General features: G+C 61.8%; 1 protein-coding gene across 1 annotated transcript; it reads left to right on the forward strand.

The window, feature by feature from the left end:
- Positions 1 to 197: 197 nt before the first annotated feature.
- FER1L5 (fer-1 like family member 5) lies at positions 198 to 23,421 on the forward strand. The gene is made up of 50 exons (XM_061348281.1): positions 198 to 309; positions 427 to 482; positions 567 to 658; positions 741 to 849; positions 939 to 1,094; positions 1,167 to 1,295; positions 1,374 to 1,436; positions 1,517 to 1,567; positions 1,637 to 1,667; positions 1,748 to 1,863; positions 1,946 to 2,057; positions 2,965 to 3,053; positions 3,130 to 3,198; positions 3,321 to 3,364; positions 3,570 to 3,646; positions 3,725 to 3,813; positions 3,900 to 4,013; positions 4,109 to 4,286; positions 4,388 to 4,512; positions 4,595 to 4,686; positions 5,919 to 6,108; positions 8,072 to 8,227; positions 9,126 to 9,239; positions 9,328 to 9,491; positions 9,583 to 9,697; positions 9,778 to 9,880; positions 9,963 to 10,126; positions 11,412 to 11,588; positions 12,397 to 12,511; positions 12,606 to 12,683; positions 12,759 to 12,940; positions 13,017 to 13,175; positions 13,261 to 13,359; positions 14,057 to 14,206; positions 14,282 to 14,432; positions 15,425 to 15,612; positions 16,768 to 16,899; positions 16,978 to 17,133; positions 17,220 to 17,311; positions 18,217 to 18,387; positions 18,720 to 18,868; positions 18,946 to 19,085; positions 19,568 to 19,656; positions 20,735 to 20,830; positions 20,908 to 21,049; positions 21,133 to 21,232; positions 22,000 to 22,214; positions 22,316 to 22,425; positions 23,060 to 23,207; positions 23,296 to 23,421. The coding sequence occupies exons 1-50, from the start codon at positions 225 to 227 to the stop codon at positions 23,419 to 23,421; spliced, it is 6,048 nt and encodes a 2,015-aa protein (XP_061204265.1). The 5' UTR covers positions 198 to 224.
- The last annotated feature ends 358 nt before the right edge of the window (positions 23,422 to 23,779 follow it).

A 23,779-nucleotide genomic window follows, 5' to 3' on the forward strand; every position in this document is an offset into this window, starting at 1 on the left:
TAACAGATACACATGGGCATGGGGACACTGGGAGAGCGTGACACACACCCCCCCATGGGCACTCATAGGCGTGGCTGCAGAGTGAAGAGGGACGCAGGTACCCAGCAACCCATGGCGACGGGGCTCATAGCAACCCGGTGCCGTTCTGGAACGCATCCCAGCACCGTGGTGACAACACCCCAGTGACAGAGGCTCGGTGGCATCGTGGCACTGGGGATGTGGCCATGCTGCGGCTGCTGGTGGCCAATGCCCACATCCCTGGCGCAACCGGTTCCGGGCCTGGGGTATATGTGTCTGCCTGCTTCAGAGGTATGCTGAGGACAAGGGGGGGGGACACCCCATGGTGGCATCGCGGTGCCAGCCCTCCCTGGGGACAGCACCCATGTCCCCCCTCTTGATGTGCCACCACCGTGTTCCCCCTCGCAGGGGTCCCCAGGAGCACCCGGGTGGTGCCAGAGGAGCACAGCCCCACATGGAACGAGGTGAGGTGACCCCCTGTGGTGGCACGGGGATGCTGATGTCCCCCCCCCACTGAGCCCTTGTCCCCTCTGTCCCTCCCACCATAGACACTGGCATGGCCACTGGGTGCGCGTCCCCTGCGCCCCAAGACCAACCTGAGCCTGCGCCTGCGGCACTGGGGCCAGCCGGCACCCTGGGGGTGAGTAGCACCCATGGGTGGGCACCCTGGGGGGAACATCCACAGCGTGGGCACCCTCACCTTGTCCCCTCTGTCCCCGCAGGGACCTGGGTGCCACCACGGTGTCACTGGACCAGTTGGTGGCCGACCCCAAGCTGCCGCTGTCCCTAAGCCAAGTGCCACTGATGGACTCCAATGGGCAGCCCACAGGGGTGAGCACCCACCAATGCACCCCCCCCCACCCCAGCAGCACCCTAGGGTGCCACCAGCACGGTTTAGGGTGCCACCCATCCTTTTGCAGTGCACCATCACCCTTTGCTGCTTCTACGTCCCCCATGGCACGGATGGAGATGCCACGGTCCCCATGCAACGACGGGTGCCACCACCACCGGTGTCACCAGTGCCACCCATGCACTCTCCTAGCAAGCCCCGGGCAGGGGGTAAAGAGGAGTTCCAGGTATGGCACCCATGGGTGCAGTGGTACCCAGAGGTGATGTCGCACCCAGTGACCACCATGCCTGTCCCATAGGTACGGGTGAGGGTCATTGAGGGCCACCAGCTCCAGGGCAATAACATCAAGCCGGTGGTGATGGTTTTCATCGGCCAGCATCGCTTCAGGACCAGGATCCGTGTGGGGAACAACCCCTACTACAACGAGGTGACACTGGGGTGGGGATACAGGGATGCACTGCTGTCCCCTCGCTCCATCCTCACCCCCTTTTTGCCTGTTTTCCAGGTGTTTTACCAAAGCTTCCACCAGACACTGGAGCAGATGCTGATGGAGCCCATCCGCATCCAGGTGCGGGGTGGGATTGGTGGCACTAAACGGGATGGGGACATCGGGGTGGCCCTGATGCCATGTCCCCCCTCCTGTCACAGGTGCTGAACTCCAGAGCCATCCGCTTTAAAGCCATCATCGGCGTCTTCCAGGTGAGGAGGTGACTTGGGAATGGGGCATCTCCCCATGGTTCAGCTCTCACCCCTTTGCCGTCCCCACAGCTGGATGTTGGCACCGTCTACCACGCACCAGGTAGGTGGGAGGGTTGGGGTGACAGCAGGGTGACACTGGGGTGACACCAGCGTGACCATGGGGGGCTCCCATCATCCCAGGACACAGCTTGAGCTGGAAGTGGCTGAGCCTGCAGGATCCCCAGTGCCCCGATGCTGGTTCCTGTGGGTACCTCCGTGTGAGCATGGCCGTGCTCCGTGCTGGAGAGCCGGTGCTGGTGAGCCCCTCATCCCCCCAAAACCCCATGGATATGGGAAGGGGGGTCTGGGATCCCCATTATCCCATGTCCCTTCCATAAGGAGGAGGAGGAACCAGAGGGAGATAAGGATGTGGAGGCCAACCTGCTGCAGCCATCGCCGTGCGCTGCCACGCTGCAGCTCCGCATCTACCGCGCTGAGGACCTGCCCCTAGGTGGGTCTGGGGGGGTTTGGGGTTGGTTTAGGGGAATTTTGGGGTGGTTTTGGGGGGGTTTAGGAGGGGTTTGAGTGGGTTTTGGGAGGGTTTTGGGGTTGGTTTTGGATGGGTTTGGGGAGCATTTGGGGTGGGTTTTGGAGGCGGTTTTGGTTGGGTTTGGGGTGGTTTTGGAGGTGGTTATCAATGGGTTTGGGGTTGGTTTTGAAGGTGGTTTCGGTTGGGTTTGGGTTGGTTTTGGATGGGTTTGGGGAGCATTTGGGGTGGGTTTTGGGAAGGTTTTGGAGGCGGTTTTGGTTGGGTTTGGGGTGGTTTTGGATGAGTTTTGGGTGGGTTTTGGGAGGGTTTTGGGGTTGGTTTTGGATGGTTTTGGTTGGGTTTGGGTAGGTTTTGAATGAGTTTTGGGAGGGTTTAGGAGGGGTTTGAGTGGGTTTTGGGAAGGTTTTGGAGGTGGTTTTCAATGGTTTTGGGGTTGGTTTTGGAGGTGGTTTTGGTTGGGTTTGGGTAGGTTTTGGATGAGTTTTGGGTGGGTTTTGAGGGGGCTTTGGGGGGGGTTGAATGAATTTTGGGTTGGTTTGGGGAGGGTTTTGAGTGGGTTTGGGGAGGGTTTTGGAGGCAGGTTTGGTTTTTGGGTTGTTTTTGGGTTGGTTTTGGAGGCAGGTTTGGTTTTTTTGGGTGGGTTTTGAGTTGGTTTTGGGTTGGTTTTGGAGGCAGATTTGGTTGGTTTGGGTGAGTTTTGGGTGGGGTTTGGGTTGGTTTGGGGGGGTGGTTGGTTTTGGGGGATTTTGGTTGGTTTTGGGTTGGTTTTGGGGGGGTTGGGTTGATTTTGGGTTGGTTTTGGGTTGGTTTTGGGGCTGGTTGGATCTCGAGCACCCTCCATTGCCAACCTCTCCCCACCCCGGTGCAGCGGAGCCAGCCCTGCACTGCCTCCCCTCGGTCAGAGGCAAGAGGAGCTTCGTGGCGGCTGCGGTGCGGGCCGGCTTTGCGGGCAGGACGGTGGGTGCGGGGCCATGGGGGGGGGGGGTGTGGGCCCGATGCCGCGGTGAGGGGCTCATAGCTCTGCCCCACGCAGCTCTGCACCCAAGTGATGCCCCCAAGCCCCAACCCGGTGTGGAACGAGGTCTTCTTCTTCCCACTGCGGGTGAGGATCCTCCTCCACCCCCCCCCACCCCAATGCTGGGGTACTCCCAAAAGGTACCCCAAAAAGTGGGGGGCACCCCCATTTCATCACCCCCCACACCCCGCTTTTGTGTCTTTCCAAAGCTGCCCCCCATCTGCGATGAGATCCAGTTGGCCATCCTCAGTGGGTAAGTGAAGGAACCCCTGCTTTTGGGGCACTCCCCCTGGCTTTGGGGCATCAATTTTAGGGGAACCCCATTTTGAGGGGAACCCCCCCATTTTCTGGGCCATCCCCGTGCCTTTTGAGCACCTCCTTAGGTTTTGGGGACCCCTTTTTTGGGGGAGCCCCCTATTTATGGGGGACCCCCCATCCCTTTCATTGCCCACCCATAGGCCCCGCAGCAGCAAGGTCCTGGGCACCGCCACCCTTCACCTCTCCCACATCTCCTCTGCTGGTGCTGAGTGTGAGGGTAAGCAGGGTGCACCCTTAGGGGGGGTCCCCCAGCACCCAGCCCCCCCCCTTTTAAACCCCTCTTTTTCACCCCTAGAGGGGACCCCCGGCTTCTTACCCTGCTTCGGACCCTGCTTCCTCCCCTTCTATGGTCCCCGTGCGGATGCTGCGAGGACATCCAGCGCTGTGAGCATTGGCGGGGGGGGACAGCACCCATTTTGGGGGTGGGGGGGGACACACAACACCCAGTCACCCCCACCCTTATTTTACAGTACACCAACGTGGCTTATCGCGGCCGGGTGCTGCTGGAGCTCAGCACCCATATGGGGTCCCCAGATGGGCACCAGCGCGGCACCATTAACCTGGAGGACGTCATCCGGGTGCAGGTGGGTGATGCCATCGCCGGGGTTTTTCTGCCTTATTTTGAAGGGAATTTTGACCATTTTGGGGCTATTTTCACCCTTTTTTTTCCCTGCCTTAGTCTCACTTACCCCGCCACCGGTTCGGCCTCTGCGGGGTCTTCTACTCGGCCACCATGGTACCAGCGGGCCCTGAGCTCCTGCGCTTCGAGCTCAGCCTGGGTAACCATGGGGACACGGGCGATGTCACCTGCAAGCCGGCTGCCTCCATCACCCCACACGGTTGTCCTGTCTTTGATGGTGAGCAGGGGATGGGATGGGATGGGATGGGATGGGATGGGATGGGATGGGATGGGATGGGATGCGCATCCCATGGGATGCTCAACGCCCTCTGGATGCAGGCAACCGCTACCATTACCTACCATGGTACGGGGACAAACCGGTGGTGACCGTCACCTCGTCCTGGGAGGATGCTGCTCACCGTTGGGATGCCCTAAACCTCCTGCGTGCCGTGTGCCGGCGGCTGGTGAGCACCCATGGGTGATGGAGGGGTGACCCCCATCTCCATGCACACACATTGGGAATGATTATGGGGGGCATCCCCATAGGAGAAGAACGTGAAGGAACTGCGGAGAGCCCATGGGGACACTGAAGGGGACATTGGCAGGAGGCTGCTGCAGGAGCTGGTGGGGGACTGCAGGTCAATAGGGGGACATGGGGGTCACAAAGAGGGGGACACCCCCCTGTTTGGGATGGGGAGATGGGGTACTGGGGGGGAGGAATGGGGTGTATGGGGGGGAAATGAGGAATTTTAGGGGATAATGGGACAACAGGGGTAAAAATGGGACAACAGGGGGAAAATTGAGGTTTTTTTGGGGGGAAATGGGAATTTGGGGGGGAATGAGGAATTCTAGAGGACAACGGAGCAATGGAGGGGAAATAGGGGAATTGGGGAAGGAAAATGGGGTATTTGGGGGCAGAATGAGGTATTGGAAGGAAAAATGAGGCACTTTTGAGGACAATGGGATCTTGAGGGTGAAAATGGGACATGCTGGGAAAAATGGGACAATGGAAGGGAAAATTGGGTATGGGGTGGGGGAAAAAGGGGCATTTGGGGTGGAAAAAGAGAAACTGGGATGGAAGTGCGGTTTGGGGAGGAAATGGGACACTTTGGGGGGAAATAGGGGATTTGGGAGGGAAATGGGGCATTTTGGGGGACAACGGGGCGTTTTGTGGGTGGGAATTGCATTTTGAGGAGGAAACGGGGCATTTTTGGGGTGGAATTAAGCATTTTTTAGGGAAAACAGAGCAACTGGATGGGCAAGGTGGGCATTTGGGGAAGGAGCTGTATTCGGAGGGGGAAAGGAGGCGGTGAACTGTATTTTGGGGGGGGAACAGGGTATTTTGGGGACAGAAACTGTATTTTGAGGGGGAAACAGGAGTTTTGGGGGTGGGAATGAAGCATTTCGGGGGGGAAACAGGCAAATGGAGTGGGAAACAGGGCATTTTGGGGCAAACCGGGGTGTTTTGGGCAATGGAGATGTATATTGAGGGGGGAGCAAAGCGTTTATGGGGAAAACAGGGCAACTGGAGTGGAAAACGGGGCATTTGGGGAGGAAAGTGGGGGATTTGTGCGGGAGAGCTATATTTTGAAGGGGAAATGGGGTATCATTCTATGATTCTATGATTTTATGATTTTGGGGGGCGGGAACTGTATTTTGGAGAGGCGGAAAGGAAGAGGTTTTGGGGTAAAACGGAGCATTTTTGGGGTAAAATGGGGCAATTTTGGGGTAAAATGGGGCATTTTTGGGGTAAAACGGGGTATTTTTGGGGTAAAATGGGGCATTTTTGGGGTAAAACGGGGCATTTTGGGGTAAAACGGGGCATTTTTGGACCAAACCGGGGTGCTTTGGGTGGGGGATGTGCTCGCAGGCGGGTGCTGGCGCAGCTGGACGCTCAGCCCACCCCGACACCATTGGACACCCATCTCCGTGCCGCGCGGCTCCACTTGCTGCGGCGCGTGGGGACGGCGGCGGCGGCGGTGAACCCACAGGATGGATGCGGGACGCTGCTGCCCATGGCTGAGGCCTGGCTGAGGAGCATGGGAGCACTGGCTGTGGAGGTGAGGATATGGGGGGGAGATGGGGATCATCGCTGTGATGAGCTGTGGCCGGTCTCAGCCTGCTGCACTGGCTGTGGAGGTGAGGATATGGGGGTACATGGGGATCATCCCTGTGATGAGCTGTGGTTGGTGTCAGCCTGCTGCAATGGCTGTGGAGGTGAGGATATGGGGAGGAGATGGGGCTCATCGCTGTGATGAGTTGTGGCCGGTCTCAGCCTGCTGCTATGGCTGTGGAGGTGAGGATATGGGGGGGAGATGGGGCTCATCACTGTGATGAGCTGTGGCCGGTCTCAGCCTGCTGCAATGGCTGTGGAGGTGAGGCTAAGGGGGTACATGGGGATCATCGCTGTGATGAGTTGTGGCCGGTCTCAGCCTGCTGCAATGGCTGTGGAGGTGAGGATAAGGGGGTACATGCGGATCATCACTGTGATGAGCTGTGGCCGGTCTCAGCCTGCTGCAATGGCTGTGGAGGTGAGGATATGGGGGGGTACATGGGGATCATCGCTGTGATGAGCTGTGGCCGGTCTCAGCCTGCTGCAATGGCTGTGGAGGTGAGGATATGGGGGTACATGGGGATCATCCCTGTGATGAGCTGTGGCCGGTCTCAGCCTGCTGCAATGGCTGTGGAGGTGAGGATATGGGGGTACATGGGGATCATCCCTGTGATGAGCTGTGGCCGGTCTCAGCCTGCTGCAATGGCTGTGGAGGTGAGGATATGGGGGTACATGGGGATCATCCCTGTGATGAGCTGTGGCCGGTCTCAGCCTGCTGCAATGGCTGTGGAGGTGAGGATATGGGGGTACATGGGGCTCATCGCTGTGATGAGCTGTGGCCGGTCTCAGCCTGCTGCAATGGCTGTGGAGGTGAGGATATGGGGGTACATGGGGATCATCGCTGTGATGAGCTGTGGCCGGTCTCAGCCTGCTGCAATGGCTGTGGAGGTGAGGATATGGGGGTACATGGGGATCATCGCTGTGATGAGCTGTGGCCGGTCTCAGCCTGCTGCAATGGCTGTGGAGGTGAGGATATGGGGGTACATGGGGATCATCGCTGTGATGAGCTGTGGCCGGTCTCAGCCTGCTGCAATGGCTGTGGAGGTGAGGATATGGGGGTACATGGGGATCATCGCTGTGATGAGCTGTGGCCGGTCTCAGCCTGCTGCAATGGCTGTGGAGGTGAGGATATGGGGGTACATGGGGATCATCACTGTGATGAGCTGAGGTTGGTCTCAGCCTGCTGCAATGGCTGTGCAGGTGAGGATATGGGGACGATCTGAGGCTCATCACTGTGATGAGCTGTGGCCGGTCTCAGCCTGCTGCAATGGCTGTGGAGGTGAGGATATGGGGGGGAGATGGGGCTCATCACTGTGATGAGCTGTGGCCGGTCTCAGCCTGCTGCAATGGCTGTGGAGGTGAGGATATGGGGGTACATGGGGATCATCGCTGTGATGAGCTGTGGTTGGTGTCAGCCTGCTGCAATGGCTGTGGAGGTGAGGATATGGGGAGGAGATGGGGATCATCGCTGTGATGAGCTGTGGTTGGTGTCAGCCTGCTGCAATGGCTGTGGAGGTGAGGATATGGGGTTACATGGGGATCATCGCTGTGATGAGTTGTGGTTGGTCTCAGCCTGCTGCAAGGGCTGTGGAGGTGAGGATATGGGGGTACATGGGGATCATTGCTGTGATGAACTGTGGTTGGTGTCAGCCTGCTGCAATGGCTGTGGAGGTGAGGATAAGGGGGGATCTGAGGCTCATCACTGTAATGAGCTGTGTCCGGTCTCAGCCTGCTGCAATGGCTGTGGAGGTGAGGCTATGGGAGATGATGGGGCTCATCGCTGTGATGAGCTGTGGCCGGTCTCAGCCTGCTGCAATGGCTGGGGAGGTGAGGCTAAGGGGGTTCTGGGGCTCATCACTGTGATGAGCTGTGGCCGGTCTCAGCCCACCGCTGCGCCTCTGTCCCCGCAGCCGCAGGCCGCTGTCCCCGATGTGCTGCTGTGGATGCTGCGGGGCGAGCGGCGCGTGGCCTGTGCCCGTATCCCCGCTCCTGACATCATGTTCTCCCGGCGCGGCCCCGACGCCTGCGGCAGGTTCTGTGGGAGGCTCCTGACGCTCTTCCTGGTGGTAGGAACACCACAGCCCCTCCGTGCCCCCTCTGTGTCCTGTGTGTCCCCTCCACCTCCCTTCTGTGTCCTGTCCATGCACTCTCCATATCCCCTTGTGTCCCTTCCATGTCTGCTCCGTGTCCCCTCTGTGCCCTTTTATATCCCCTTCCATGTCTCCCCTGCTCCCCTCTCTCTGTCACCTCCATCTGATCCTCTCCATGTCCCCGCCACATCCTCTTCATTTCTGCTCCATGTCCCTTCTGTGTTCCCTCCATGCCCCTCTGTGTCCCCTCCATGTCCCCTTTGCGCCCCAATACATCCCCTTCGTGTTCCTTCCGTTCCACTCCATGTCTCCTCTCTGCCCCCTTCCACATCCCCTCCATGTCCCTCTGTGTCCCCTCCATGTCCCCTTTGCACCCCAATACATCCCCTTCGTGTTCCTTCTGTTCCACTCCATGTCTCCTCTCTGCCCCCTTCCACATCCCCTCCATGTCCCTCTGTGTCCCCTCCATGTCCCCTTTGCGCCCCAATACATCCCCTTTGTGTTCCTTCTGTTCCACTCCATGTCTCCTCTCTGCCCCCTTCCACATCCCCTCCATGTCCCTCTGTGTCCCCTCCATGTCCCCTTTGCGCCCCAATACATCCCCTTCGTGTTCCTTCTGCTCCACTCCATGTCTCCTCTTTGCCCCCTTCCACATCCCCTCCATGTCTGCTCCATGTGCCCCCTCTATATCTTCCCCATGTCCCCCCCCATGCCCCGTGTCCACCCAATATCCCCCTATGTGCCCTCTGTATCCCTCCCTATCCCTTCCACATCCCCTTTTTGTCCCCTATATCCCTTTAAACCTTCTCCACACCCCCCCCATGTCCCCCCATATCCCCCCGTTCCCCTGCCCTCATCCCCCCTTGGTGCGCAGAGCTCCGGGACCATCCATGCCCAGCTCCGGCTTCGGCTGTGGCTGGGGCCGGTGGCCGACAGCGGGGACCTGCCCCGGCTCATCGAGGGCTCCCTGCGCGTCTACGCCGAGACCGTGAGTGCCGATGGGGGGACACACACACATGGGGGACCCCCGCCATGGTGCCCCCAGCGCCCCTCACCCGTGCTCCCCGCTCCCCCAGTACGAGAACCAGACCAAGCTGTTGGGTAAATGGGGTGCCCGAGGGCTCACGGGCTCCCCGTGCTTCTCCGACGGCGCGGGCAGAGCCGGGCTCCCTCGGCACCGCATCCGGCCCCCCAGGGGCTGGCGATGGGATGGACCCTGGACCGTGGAGCCCCAGCGCCGGTGAGGCCATAGGAGGGTGGTGACACCCGGGGGGCATCAGCGAGGGTGATGCCACCACCGTTGTCCCCTTGTGCTCCCCTCCCTGCCCCAGGCTGCTGCTGGACACAGAGACCAACGTGGGTGAGGTGCTGGAGGAGGTCTATGAGAACGAGAGCCGGCGGCCTGATGGGGACTGGGGACCCGCCACCGTGGCCAGCACCGATGCTGTGAGTGGGGGACAGCGTGGGGACAAGCAGGGGGGGGGGACCCGAGTGCATCAGGGCTCAGCTCCAACCCGGCTTTGCAGAGCGGGGAGGAGGTGCCCCGCAAGGAGGAGGTGCTGTGTCCCCAAGGATGGCACGTCAGCGACGGCTGGAGGGTGGATGTGATGGGGGCCGTGGATGAGGCTGGTGAGCGGTGGTGACCCCATAGGGAACCCCGGGGTGGGGAGGGTGATGGTGACGGTGCTGATGGTGACACCCGGTGCCGCAGGTTGGGAGTACGGGGTGAGCGTGGGCCCTGGCAGCCCCCCAGCAGCCTGGCACCCCACAGAGAAGACCTACCACACACACCGGCGCCGGCGCTGGCTGCGCACCCGCCGCAGGGTCCCCAGCGTACAGGGACCGGAGCAGGATGTGGCCACCTTCCTACAGCTGGTCCGGGCCATGGGGACAGGGACAGGGATGCGGTGGTGGGGATGGGGATGGCAGGGACTGGGGCGACAGGGATGGGGTGGAAGGATGGGGGTGACATGAATTGAGGTGGCAGGGATGGGCATAACAGGGATGGGGGACAGGGATGAAGGTGACAGGGTAGGGATGACAGGGATGGGGGGACAGGGATGGAGGGGGCACAATGGGGATAAAAGGGATGGGGGGACAGGGATGGAGGTGGCACAATGGGGATAAAAGGGATGGGGGGACAGGGATGGAGGGGGCACAATGGGGATAACAGGGAGGGGACAGGATGGAGGGGGACAATGGGGATAACAGGGATGGGGACAGGGATGGAGGGAGACAATGGGATAACAGGGATGGGGGGACAGGGATGGGGTAAGGATGGGGGTGACAGAGAGGGGAGGGATGGACAGGGATGGGGGGAAGGGGGGGGGGGGGGAAAACAGGGATGGGGGGACAGGGATGGAGGGGGACAATGGGGATACAGGGATGGGGGGACAGGGATGAAGGTGACAGGGTAGGGATGACAGGGATGGGGGGACAGGGATGGAGGGGGCACAATGGGGATAACAGGGATGGGGGGACAGGGATGGAGGGGGCACAATGGGGATAACAGGGATGGGGGGACAGGGATGGAGGGGGCACAATGGGGATAACAGGGATGGGGGACAGGGATGGGGGGGACAGGGATGGGGGGGACAGGGATGGAGGGGGCACAATGGGGATAACAGGGATGGGGGACAGGGATGGAGGGGGCACAATGGGGATAAAAGGGATGGGGGGACAGGGATGGAGGGGGCACAATGGGGATAAAAGGGATGGGGGGACAGGGATGGAGGGGGCACAATGGGGATAAAAGGGATGGGGGGACAGGGATGGAGGGGGCACAATGGGGATAACAGGGATGTGGTGGCAAGGATGAGGGTGGGAGGGTGGGGATAACAGGGATGGGGGGGACAGGGATGGAGGGGGCACAATGGGGATAACAGGGATGTGGTGGCAGGGATGAGGGTGGCAGGGTGGGGATGACAGGGACAGGAGGGAAAGGGATGGAGGTGGCACAATGGGGATAACAGGGATGTGGTTGCAGCGACGCGGTGGCAGGATTGGGTGGCAGGACCATGCCTTTGCCCACCCACCAGTGCAGTGGTGTGAGCAGCCCTGTACCCCCCCTTGTGCATGTTGTCCCTGTGCCACCCTGTCCCCATACGACGCTGTCCTCTTGCCACCCTGTCTCCTGCCCCCCGTGCCCGTGTCCCCACAGCACCGAACCGAGTCTGCGGCCGGCTCCGAGGCCTGGGAATACGGATCCCTATGGAGCAGGCGCTTCCACCTGCAGCAGCGGGCGGGCGACGTTTGCCGGCGGCGCTGCTGGCACCGGCACATGGTGCCCGCGCAGCCCCCCACCGTGGCGCCCCTATTCCTCCTCGAGGGGTCCCCGGTACTGGAAGGGGGACAGGGAGGGAGCTGGGGGACAGGGGGTGGAGGGATGGAGGATGGATGAGGGAGGCAGGGATGGAGGGATAGGGGGATGGAGGGAGGAATGAAGGGAGAGAGGGATGGAGGGATGGAAGGATGGATGAGGAATGCAGGGACAGAGGCATAGAGGGATAGTGGGATGGAGGGAGGAATGAAGGGAGAGAGGGATGGAAGGATGGAGGAACAAATCGATGGAGGGATGGAATGATGCAGGGACAGGGATGAAGAAGGGGTGGAAGGGCAGAGGGATCCAGGGATGGATGAGGGAGAGACAGAAGGATGGAGGGATGGTGGGGAAGGAGGAATGCAGGAGAGAGGGATGGAGGGACAAAGAGATTAAGGGGTGGAAGGACAGAGAGATGGAAAGATGGGGGGATGCAGGGAGGGACAAAAGGGTTGGAGGGGTGGGTGAGGGATGCAGGGACAGAGGGATGGGTGAGGGATGAGGGATGCAGGGACAGAGGGATGGATGAAGGATGCAGGGACAGAGGGACAGAGGGATGGATGAGGGATGCAGGGACAGAGGGATGGATGAGGGATGCAGGGACAGAGGGATGGAGGGATGGGTGAGGGATGCAGGACAGAGGGATGGGTGAGGGATGCAGGGACAGAGGGATGGAGGGATGCAGGGACAGAGGGATGGAGTGGTGTGGAGATGGATCAATCCCGGGGCAACAGGACATGTGGCAGCGCCATGCAGGTCTGGGTGACAGCAGGTCCATGGGGACCCCGCACCCCACATCCCACCCCACACCCTGCATCCCCCGCAGGACACGGAGGACACGGCCGGGGAGGAGGAGCCGCCTGCAGCGGAGCAGAAGACACGGGGCTTGTTCCAGTCCGCCCAGGAGCAGGCGCTGCCCCTCATCCTCTGCACCTTCCAGCGTGAGCCCCGGGGGCACTGGGGGGGACTGGGACAGCCCCGGGATGGGATGGGGGGGGTCTCAGGACCCTCTACCAGCTCCTGCCTCTCCCACAGGTCCCAACTTCTTCCAGCTCCGCTGCTACATCTTCCAGGCACTGGAGCTGTCGCCCCACGGCACCAAATCCACTGCAGGTGGGACCCCCCCCATCCCATGGTGCCCACCCCAAGGGGGGTACCCATGGTGCTGATGGTGTCTCTATCACGCAGACCCCGTCGCCCACGTCTCCTTCGTGTACATCAGTCAGAGCACACAGGTGCTGCCCCGCACCCTGGACCCGCTTTGGGACCAGACGCTGCTTTTCCACCGGGTGCTGCTCTATGGGGACCCCCGGGATGTCCAGGATGGGCCCCCCGCTGTGGTGGTGGAGGTGTTCGACCAGGATGGAGGGGTATGGTACCCATGGGTGGGGGGGGAACGACACCCATGGGTGCAGGGAGCACCCATGCCCAAGCAATGCCTTGCAGGGTGCTGGTGATTTCCTGGGGAGGAGCGTGTGCACCCCAGATGTTTGGTTGGATGTGGGGCACCGGCGGCCCCCCCGGCTCCAGCGTTACCCACTACTGGGATCCAGGGGACGCGCTGGGGAGCTGTTGGCTGCCTTTGAGCTGCTGCACGACACCGAGGTGAGGGGCTGCAGAGGGCGGGTTGGGGCGGGGGGCACCCAGGTGATGGGTCCCATTGTCATCGTGGTGTCCTGACCCCCGGCAGGATGGGGCCCTGGCGCAGGTCAGCTCCCCCCCTTGGAGACAGGGAATCTTCAGCATCCCTATGGGTGTGCGGCCAGTCCTGAGGCCGATGGCCCTGGAGGTGAGAGACAGGGAGAGGGATGAGGAAGGGGATGGGATGGGATGGGGTCAAGGGTGGCTGGGAATAAGGACATGGATTGGTACAGGGTTGAAGGCAGGATGGAGAAGGTCTGGGATGGGGAATGGGATGGGAACAAGATAGGAAAAGGGACAACGGTGGGATGGGAATGGGGATGGAGGTTGAATAGTGATTGGGAGTAGAACAGGCAGGATGAAGGTTCTGGGGCAGGAGACAAGGAGTGGGATGGGGACAGGGATGAAGGGAGGATGGACAAGGTCTGGGATGGGGAATGGTGTGGGAACAGGGATGGGGAAAGGGATGAAGAAGGGGATGGAGATAAGGACAAGGAGAGGGGTGGCTGGGGACAGGACACGGGTTGGAACAGGGATGAAGGCAGGATGGACAACGTCTGGGATGGGGAATGGGGTGGGAACAGGGATGGACAAGGTCTGGGATGGGGAATGGGGTGGGGACAGGGATGGACAAGGTCTGGGATGGGGAATGGGGTGGGAACAGGGATGGACAAGGTCTGGGATGGGGAATGGGGTGGGGACAGGGATGTGACATGATGTGGACAGGAATGGGACAGGGATGGGGACAGAGATGAAGGTCCTGGGGATGGGGACAAGGACAGGGATGAAGGATGGGGCCGTCACAGCGGGGGGGGGTGACCGCACCGGTGTCCCCCCTTCCCCAGGTGCTGGCGTGGGGGCTGCGGGGGCTGCGCGGGAGCGTGCGCGCCCCCAGCCTGGAGGTGCAGTGCGGGGGCCGGGTGCTGCGGACCCCCCCCATCGCCGACCCCGCCTCCAACCCCAACTTCCCCATCAACGCCTTCCTGCTGGTCCTGGTGAGCGCAGCGGGGGGAGCCCCGCAGGCCCGGCGCTGCCGCGGGTACCGGCGCTAACGCTGAGCCTGCCCGCAGACGCTGCCCCTGGAGCAGGAGCTGATGCCGCCCGTGCGGCTGCGGGTGTTGGACGTGCGGGACTTCGGGTACCGGCCCGAGGTGGGGCAGACCTGTGTGCGGGGGCTGCGGCAGCCCCGCGGGCAGCCCCCCGGCCCCCGGCAGGGCTCCGGTACGGCTCTGCACAGCCCTGCCCCGTTCCTGCCCTGTCCCATCCACACCAACCCATCCCCACCTCATCCCATGGCTCCTGTATGGCTCTGCACAGATCTACTGCCTCCCTCTCCCCTCCCATCCATCCACCACATCCATTCCAACCCACCCCATCCCATCCATCACATCCATTCCAACCCATCCATCCTACCATATCCCATCCACCACATCCATCCCACCCCATCCCATCCCATCACATCCATCACATCCATCACATCCATTCCAAGCCATCCATCCTACCATATCCCATCCACCACATCCATCCCACCCCATCCCATCCATCACATCCATCCCAACCTATCCATTCTACCACATCCATCCTACCACATCCCATCCCATCCACCACGTCCACCCCACCCCATCCATCCTATCCATCACATCCATCCCAACCCATCCATCCTACCACATCCCATCCCACCACATCCCATTCCATGATGTCCATCCCATCCATCCCAACCCATTCCATCCCAACCCATTCCATTCCAATCCACTGCATCCATCCCATTCCACCCCATTCATCCCATTCCATCCCAACCCATTCCATTCCATCCCACCCCATCCATCCCATTCCACCCCATCCATCCCACCCCATCCATCCCATTCCACTCCATCCAACCCATCCATCCCATTCCATCCCATCAATCCCATTCCATCCCATCCTACTCCATTCAACCCACCCATCCTCTCCCACCCCATCCCTACCCCATCCCAATCATCACATCCATCTCACCCCATCCTGCCCTATCCCTGCTCCATGCTCCCACATTCGGGATGGTTTATCCCCCTCTCTGCTCCCCACAGCCGCTCCTTGGAGGAGGAGAAGCTGGGTGAGTCCCTGGATCCATGGCACCCCCGGACAGGAGGGGCCCATCCCCGTGCCTCAGTTTCCCTGAGCAACCCCCTTTGCTGCTGCAGCTACTGCCTGGGATCATCAGCAAGACGAAGGCTGAGGACAAGGTGGGCACAGGGATGGGGACACGGGGGACACCGTCCCTGTCGCTGTCCCCACCTCACCCCGCTCCCCGCAGGCAGAGGAGGAGGCTGAAGGGGAGGAGGAGGAGGACTGGTGGAGCAAGTTCTATGCGGCCCTGGGGGACAAGGCAAAGAGCCGGCGGGGGACAAGCAGGGACAGCCTGAAGGTGGGGCAGAGCCAGGGCACTGGGGCAGGGGTGGGGATGGGGATAGGGATGGAGATGGGGTGGGATGGGACTGGGGTGGTTGGGGACAAGGACACAGATGGGCAGAGGGATGAAGATCCGGTAAGGATGATGTGAGGGATGGGAACAGGATGAAGAGGGCAGTGATACCCTTGGGATGGGACAGGGATAGGGAGAAGTTCAGGGATGGAGACTGGGATGGGAACAGGCTAGGGACAGGGACAGGGCTGAAGATGAGATGAGGACAAGGACAGGGATGAAGGTGGGACGGGGACAAGGATGAAGAAGGGGATGGGATGGGATGGGGTGAGGTGGGTTTGGATGAAGCACTGAAATGGGGCTGGAGACAGGAAGAGGGCAGGAATGAGAAGGATGGGAATGGGGATGGGGATGAGGATGGGAATGGGGATGAGGTTAAGGGTGAGGATGTCGACGGGAACAGGGACAAGGATGAGGATGGGAATGGGGGATGTGGATGGGGACAGGATGGGGATGAGGATGGGAATGGGGATAAGGATGAGGATGGGAATGGTGGTGGGGATGAGGATGGGAATGGGGATGAGGTTAAGGATGAGGATGTGGATGGGGATGTGGACGGGAATGGGGACAAGGATGAGGATTGGAATGGGGACATGGATGGGGACAGGATGGGGATGAGGATGGGAACAGGGATAAGGATGAGGATGGGAATGGGGCTGGGGATGAGTATGAGAATGGGGATGAGGATGAGTATGAGAATGGGGATGAGGATGGGAATGGGGATGGGGATGAGGATGGGAATGGGGATAAGGATGAGGATGGGAACGGGGACGGGGATGAGGATGATAATGGGGATGAGGATGGGAATGGGATGGGGATGGGGATGATGGTGGGGACAGGAATAGGGATGAAGATGGGAACGGGGATAAGGATGAGGATGGGAATGGGGATGAGGATGAGAATGGGGATGAGGATGGGAATGGGGATGGGGATGGGGACGGGGATGAGGATGGGGATGGGAATGGGGATGACAGTGGGAATGGGGATGAGGATGGGAATGGGGATGATGGTGGGGACAAGAATGGGGATGGGGATGGGAATGGGAACAGGAATGGGGATGGCGATGGGGCTGGGGACGAGGACAGTCGCGGCCCCCAGCTCTACAGCTGCGAGCTGGAGGCGGTGCCGGAGTTCGAGGGGCTCCAGGATTTCTGCCGCTCCTTCCCGCTCTTCCCTCCGGGAGCAGCCGCCGCGGGGGGGGAGGACCCGCAGCCGGTGGCCGAGTTCAAGGTGGGTGCGAGCCCCCCCGCACCCCCCCAAAGGGCCCCGGTGCCCCCCCCCCCCGGTGCTAACGCGGGCGGCTCCCAGGGGCTCCTCCACCTCTACCCCGTGCCCGAGGACCCCGCGGAGCCGCCGCCGCCGCGCCGCTTCCAGGACCTGCCCCCCAGCCAGCCCCAGCGCTGCCTCGTCAGGGTCTACGTGGTGCGGGCCTTCGACCTCCCCCCCCGCGACAGGAACGGGCTGGTACGGGCACCCCTGGGTGATGGGATGGGCATGGGTGACCCCCCCGGTCCCCCCCGTGTCGCTCTGAGCATCACCTCCTGCTGCAGTGTGACCCCTACATCCGTGTGTCACTGGGAGCCCAGACGCTGGGGCAGCGGGACCAGTACGTGCCCAACACCCTGGAGCCCGTGTTTGGGAGGTACGCACCGGGTGGGTGGCATCGGGCACTGGGAATGAGAGGAGGTGCCCAGGGGGGCTGTTGGCCCCCATCCCATTGTCTCTGTGTCAGTTTGTCCCTGTGGCACCAGGTCCCCATGTTACTGCATCACCGTGCCCCATTCCCCATGCCAGAAGGTGCTGGATGACTCAGCCACCAGGTCTCCATTCCCCATACGGGTGGGTCCGTGCCATCAAGTCCCATTCCCCACGCCAGCACATCCCCATTCCCCATGCCACCAGAACCTCCTTCCCCACACCAGCAGGTCCCCATGCCATCAGACCCCATTCCCTATACTGGTGGGTCCATGTGCCACCAGAACCTCCTTCCCCACACCAGCAGGTCCCCATGCCACCAGATCCCCATTCCCTATGCTGGTGGGTCCATGTGCCACCAGGTCTCCATTCCCCACACCAGCAGGTCCCCATGCCACCAGATCCCCATTCCCTATACTGGTGGGTCCATGTGCCACCAGGTCTCCATTCCCCACACCAGCAGGTCCCCATGCCATCAGATCCCCATTCCCTATACTGGTGGGTCCATGTGCCACCAGAACCTCCTTCCCCACACCAGCAGGTCCCCATGCCACCAGATCCCCATTCCCTATGCTGGTGGGTCCATGTGCCACCAGGTCTCCATTCCCCACACCAGCAGGTCCCCATGCCACCAGATCCCCATTCCCTATGCTGGTGGGTCCATGCACCACCAGGTCTCCATTCCCCACACCAGCAGGTCCTCATTGCCCCATTGCCCATGCTGGAAGGTCTCCCTGCCACCAAGTCCTGACACAACCAAGTCCCTGTGCCAGCAGTCCCCATTCCCACAGGTCCCCAATCCCCATGCCAGTGGGTGCCAGCCCCAGCACTGGTTTTCACCCCCACTACCAGGGTGTTCGAGCTGATGGGCACCATCCCACTGGAGAAGGACCTGCGGGTCTCACTGCTGGACTATGACCTGGTGCCACCCGACCAGGAGATCGGCACCACCACCATTGACCTGGAGAACCGGCTCCTCTCCCGCTTCCGTGCCCACTGTGGGCTCCCTGCGCTCTACTGCACGTGGGTACCATGGGGGGCATCAGGAGGATGGACCCAGGGCTGCGAATGGGCATTGGGATGGGATCTCGGGCAGTTCTTCCCTTGGTGTTGGTGGGACACTGGAATGGGTTGAATGGAGAAGCTGTGGCTGCCCCATCCCTGGCAGTGCTCAAGGCCAGGTTGGAGCAAGCTGCTCTATGGCAGGGGTTGGAGGTGGATGAGCTTTAAGGTCCTTTCCAACCCAAACCATTCCATGGCTCTATGATGAGGATGGGAACAAGGGGGTGAAGCTGTGGTGGGTACATGGGAACCAGCACAAGGGGTGACTCCGCATCACCCCATTATCCCCACAGCGCCGGGCCTGGGTGCTGGAGGGACCAGCTCCCCCCCAGCCAGACACTGGAGCACTTTGCCCGCACCCAGGGGCTGCCAGCACCCGAATTCAACGCCGAGGGCACCGAGGTCATCTTTGGGGACCACAGGTTCCTCCTCAGCCACTTCGGTGGGTGCTGGGGCCGAGGGGTTGGGGGGGATGTGGGGGGGTTGGACCCTACCCTTAGTGACGGCTCAGCCCCACAGAGAGAGGCCCCCCCCAGCACCAGCACCATGGGGAGCCCCGAGAGCGCTTGGCCCTACACGTGCTCCGCGCCTGCCACCTCGTCCCCGAGCACCTGGAGACGCGCACCCTGTACAGCAGCACCCAGCCCGGGCTGGAGCAGGTGGGGATGGGGTGATGGAGACCCTTGGGGTGACACGGGGGTGATGGGAGCTTGGGGTGTAAGCGGGGGGTGATGGGGTCCTCATGGTGATGGGGTATTGGGTGTAAGAGGATGCCAAGAGGACTGCATGGATGTTGGGGTGATGGTATAAAGGTTGCCAGGGAGACAATGGAGACCTTGGGGTATAAGGGGATGCTAGGGGTACAATAGGGTGATGGGGACCCCAGGGCAGGGAGGGATGCTCCTCATGGAGACATCACAGAGACCCTGGGGTGATGGGGACAGTGGGATGATGAGGACATGGCCAAGGTGGGACCCTGGGCTATGAAAGGATGGGGACATTGGGGTGACAGGGAGCCCATTGCAGCGGGGATGCCAATGGGATAGTGCCGGGGGGGGGGGTGACAGAGACCCCAGGCTGTGTGTGGGTGCTGGGGACACCCTGGGGTGCCGCTCCCAACCCCCCCCCACACACTGTGCAGGGCAAGGTGCAGATGTGGGTCGATGTGTTCCCCATCCACCTCGGCCCCCCGGGACCCCCCGTTGACATCACCCCCCGCAAGCCGCAGAGGTGAGAGGACCCCCCCTTCTCCTTCAATGCCGCATGGATGGGATGGGGCTACACTGGGGTGGAGGCGGGGGTGAAGGTGACCCCTCCTTGCCCCTGTACCCCCCCCTTCTCCTTCAATGCCGCATGGATGGGATGGGACCACACCGGGGTGGAGGGGGGGTGAAGGTGACCCCTCCTTCCCCCTGTACCCCCCCTTCTCCTTCAATGCCGCATGGATGGGATGGGGCCACACCGGGGTGGAGGCGGGGGTGAAGGTGACCCCTCCTTCCCCCTGTACCCCCCCTTCTCCTTCAATGCTGCATGGATGGGATGGGACCACACTGGGGTGGAGGGGGGGGTGAAGGTGACCCCTCCTTGCCCCTGTACCCCCCCCTTCTCCTTCAATGCCGCATGGATGGGATGGGACCACACCGGGGTGGAGGGGGGGTGAAGGTGACCCCTCCTTCCCCCTGTACCCCCCCTTCTCCTTCAATGCCGCATGGATGGGATGGGGCCACACCGGGGTGGAAACCCCCCCCCCCCCCCCACCAAACCACACGGGGTGAGGCGGGGGTGAAGGTGACCCCTCCTTCCCCCTGTACCCCCCCTTCTCCTTCAATGCCGCATGGATGGGATGGGACCACACTGGGGTGGAGGGGGGGGTGAAGGTGACCCCTCCTTGCCCCTGTACCCCCCCCTTCTCCTTCAATGCCGCATGGATGGGATGGGACCACACCGGGGTGGAGGCGGGGGTGAAGGTGACCCCTCCTTCCCCCTGTACCCCCCCCCAACCAAAACCACAAAGGTGACCCCTCCTTCCCCCTGTACCCCCCCTTCTCCTTCAATGCTGCATGGATGGGATGGGGCCACACCGGGGTGGAGGGGGGGGGTGAAGGTGACCCCTCCTTGCCCCTGTACCCCCTCTTCTCCTTCAATGCCGCATGGATGGGATGGGGCCACACCGGGGTGGAGGCGGGGGTGAAGGTGACCCCTCCTTCCCCCTGTACCCCCCCTTCTCCTTCAATGCCGCATGGATGGGATGGGACCACACTGGGGTGAAGGTGACCCCTCCTTCCCCCTGTACCCCCCCCCGCACCAGGTACGAGCTGCGCTGCGTGGTGTGGAACACGCGGGACGTGGACCTGGGGGACACGAACGTGGTGGGGCAGCAGATGAGCGACATCTACATCACGGGGTGAGCCCGAGGGCACGGCGGGGATGGGGCGAGAAGGGGCTGGGAGCCGGGGGAAGGGATTCAAGCTGTGCCCGTAGGTGGCTGGCGGGGCTGGAGGAGCAGCGGCAGAGCACGGATGTGCATTACCGGTCATTGGATGGGTCCGGTGCCTTCAACTGGCGCTTCGTGTTCCCCTTCGAGTACCTGGCGGCCGAGCAGCGCTGTGTGCTGCCCGGGAGGGTGAGCAGGGAGCATGGGATGGGGGGGGGATACCCATGGGGAGCTCGTGTGACCCCCACCCTGTGCATCCCCTGCTGCTGCAGAAGCATTTCTGGAGCCTGGATGAGACGGTGCTGAAGGTGCCCCCGAAGCTCATCCTGCAGGTGTGGGACAATGACAAGTTTTCGGCTGATGATTTCCTAGGTGAGAGCTGGTTTGTGAACTGGGTTTGCTGGGGAGCACCCACTAGTGATGAGGAGCATCCGTAAGTGAAGGGCAGCACCCATGGGTGATGGCAGCACCCACAAATGATAGGAAGCACCCACTAGTGATGAGGAGCACCCACAAATAAAGGGCAGCACCCACAGGTGATGGCAGCACCCACAACTGACAGGAAGCACCCGCTAGTGATGGAGAGCACCCATAAGTGAAGGGCAGCACCCACAGGTGATGGCAGCACCCACAACTGATAGGAAGCACCCGCTAGTGATGAGGATCACCCATAAGTGAAAAGCAGCACCCACTGGTGATGGGAGCACCCACAGGAGACGGCAGCACCCACGGGTGATAGCAGCACCCACAAATGATAGGAAGCACCCACTAGTGATGGAGAGCACCCATAAGTGAAGGGCAGCACCCACAGGTGATGGCAGCACCCACAACTGATAGGAAGCACCCACTAATGATGGAGAGCATCCATAAGTGAAGGGCAGCACCCACGGGTGACAGGAGCACCCACGGGTGACAGCAGCACCCACAACTGATAGGAAGGACCCACTAATGATGACGAGCACCCACAAATAAAGGGCAGCACCCACAGGTGATGGCAGCACCCACAAATGATAGGAAGCACCCGCTAGTGATGGAAAGCATCCATAAGTGAAGGGCAGCACCCACAGGGGACGGCAGCACCCACGGGTGACGGCAGCACCCATCCAGCAGCCGCCCCCCGCTCCGTTCCGTTCCCCCAGGGGTGCTGGAGCTGGACCTGACCCGGCTCCCCCTGCCCGCGCCGCACGCCCGGAGCTGCTCCCTGCCTCTACCGGGCACCCCCCGGAGCCGCTGGCCCTGGGCCTGGCCCTGGCGGCGGCCGCAGACCCCCCCCTGCGTGTCCCTGTTCCGGCAGCGCCAGGTGCGGGGCTGGTGGCCCTGCGTGGCGAACAGCGGCAGCGAGCGGCGGCTCTCGGTGAGTGCGGGGCCGGTGCGGGGCCGGTGCGGGGCCGTGGGCTCGGAGCTGCGGGTGCAGCGCACACACAAACACCCCCCCCCTCCCCATCCACACTGCAGGGGAAGCTGGAGCTGAGCCTGGAGCTGCTGACGGCCAAGGAGGCGGAGGAGCGGCCGGCGGGGAGAGCCCGGCAGGAGCCCAACATGTACCCAACGCTGCCGCCGCCAGTGTGAGCCCTGTGGGGGGCACGGAACCAAGCGGGGCTGGGAAATGGCTTCAGGGTCACCCGGGCCAACCCTTACCCCAGCGCTGCCACAGCCACCCCATGGCACTGAGGGGGTGTGAGCACCTGCAGGGACCCTTCCAATGCCTGAGCACCCTCTGGGGCAGGAATTGTTCCTCAGCTCCATCTAAACCTGCCCTGGTGCAGCTTGAGGCCGGTTCCTCTTGTCCCATCCCTTGTTCCTCGGGAGCAGAGCCCAGCCCCTCCTGGCTCCATCCTCCTGTCAGGCAGTTGGAGGCAGCCATCAGGTCCCCCCTGAGCCTTCTCTTCTTCATCTGAACCCCCAGGTCCCTCAGCCCTTCCCCATCACCCCTGTGCTCCAGGCCCTGCTCCAGCTCCATTCCCTTCTCTGGCCCCGCTCCAGCCCCTCAATGTCTCTCTTGTAGTGAGGGCCCCAGAACTGAACACAGGGTTCAAGATGCAGCCCCCCCAGTCACAATCCCTGCCCTGCCCCTGCTGCCGCACTGGTGCTGACCCAGCCCAGGATGCTGGGGGCTGCATGGGTACAACCTCAGCTCCATCACCCAGCACCCCCAGCTCCTTCCCCAAGCCATGCATTGCATTCCATGCATCCCCACAGGCGCCCCGACTGGTCCTTCCTGTGGGTGCAGGCACCGCTGCATGCCCTGCGCCATGGGCTCTGGCGGCAGCACCGCGGCCGCATCAGCCTGGGCCTGGCGCTGCTGCTGCTCTTTGCTCTGCTCCTCACCTTCGTCTATGCCGCACCGGTGAGCACAGGAGGCTCAGCCACCCCCTTACCCCCCCACCTCACCACCCATTGAGCCCCCCCTGAGCTCCTCTTGTCTCTCCCCACAGGGTTATTTGGCTATGAAGCTGGTAAACCCGTTGCAGGGCTTGCACACTGGTGGTGATGGTGGTGGCATCGGCAAGCACCTTGCAGTGGGTGCTGAGCATCACAAGGGTGCTGCTCACAAACCCTGATGTGCCACCCCGGGATGGCAGCATCGGTGTCACCTCTTTAATAAAGCCACATGAAGCCAAGGTCATTGGGCTCATGGGGGAGAAAAGGAGCTGCTCCAGTTTGGGGAGCGCAATAGCACTGGGGTGCAGCCCCCAAGTTGCTATGGCACCTGACAGCAGGGCTTTGGGGAGAGAAAGCTGCATCCAAGGGACTGCGTGGTGATACCAGTGCACTGTGTTATTGACTGGTTGGGGTTGAAGGGAGCTTAAAGCTCCTCCAGCTCCAAGCCCCTGTGTCCAACCTGGCCTTGAGCACTGCCAGGGATGGGGCAGCCACAGCTTCTCTGGGCACCCTGTGCCAGCGCCTCAGCACCCTCAC

Source organism: Neopsephotus bourkii, unplaced genomic scaffold, assembly GCF_033783945.1.
Source record: "Neopsephotus bourkii isolate Nb327-2 ecotype Australia unplaced genomic scaffold, CSIRO-AGI_Nbou_v1 NB_346, whole genome shotgun sequence".
In the NCBI taxonomy this organism is placed as follows: Eukaryota; Metazoa; Chordata; class Aves; order Psittaciformes; family Psittacidae; genus Neopsephotus; species Neopsephotus bourkii.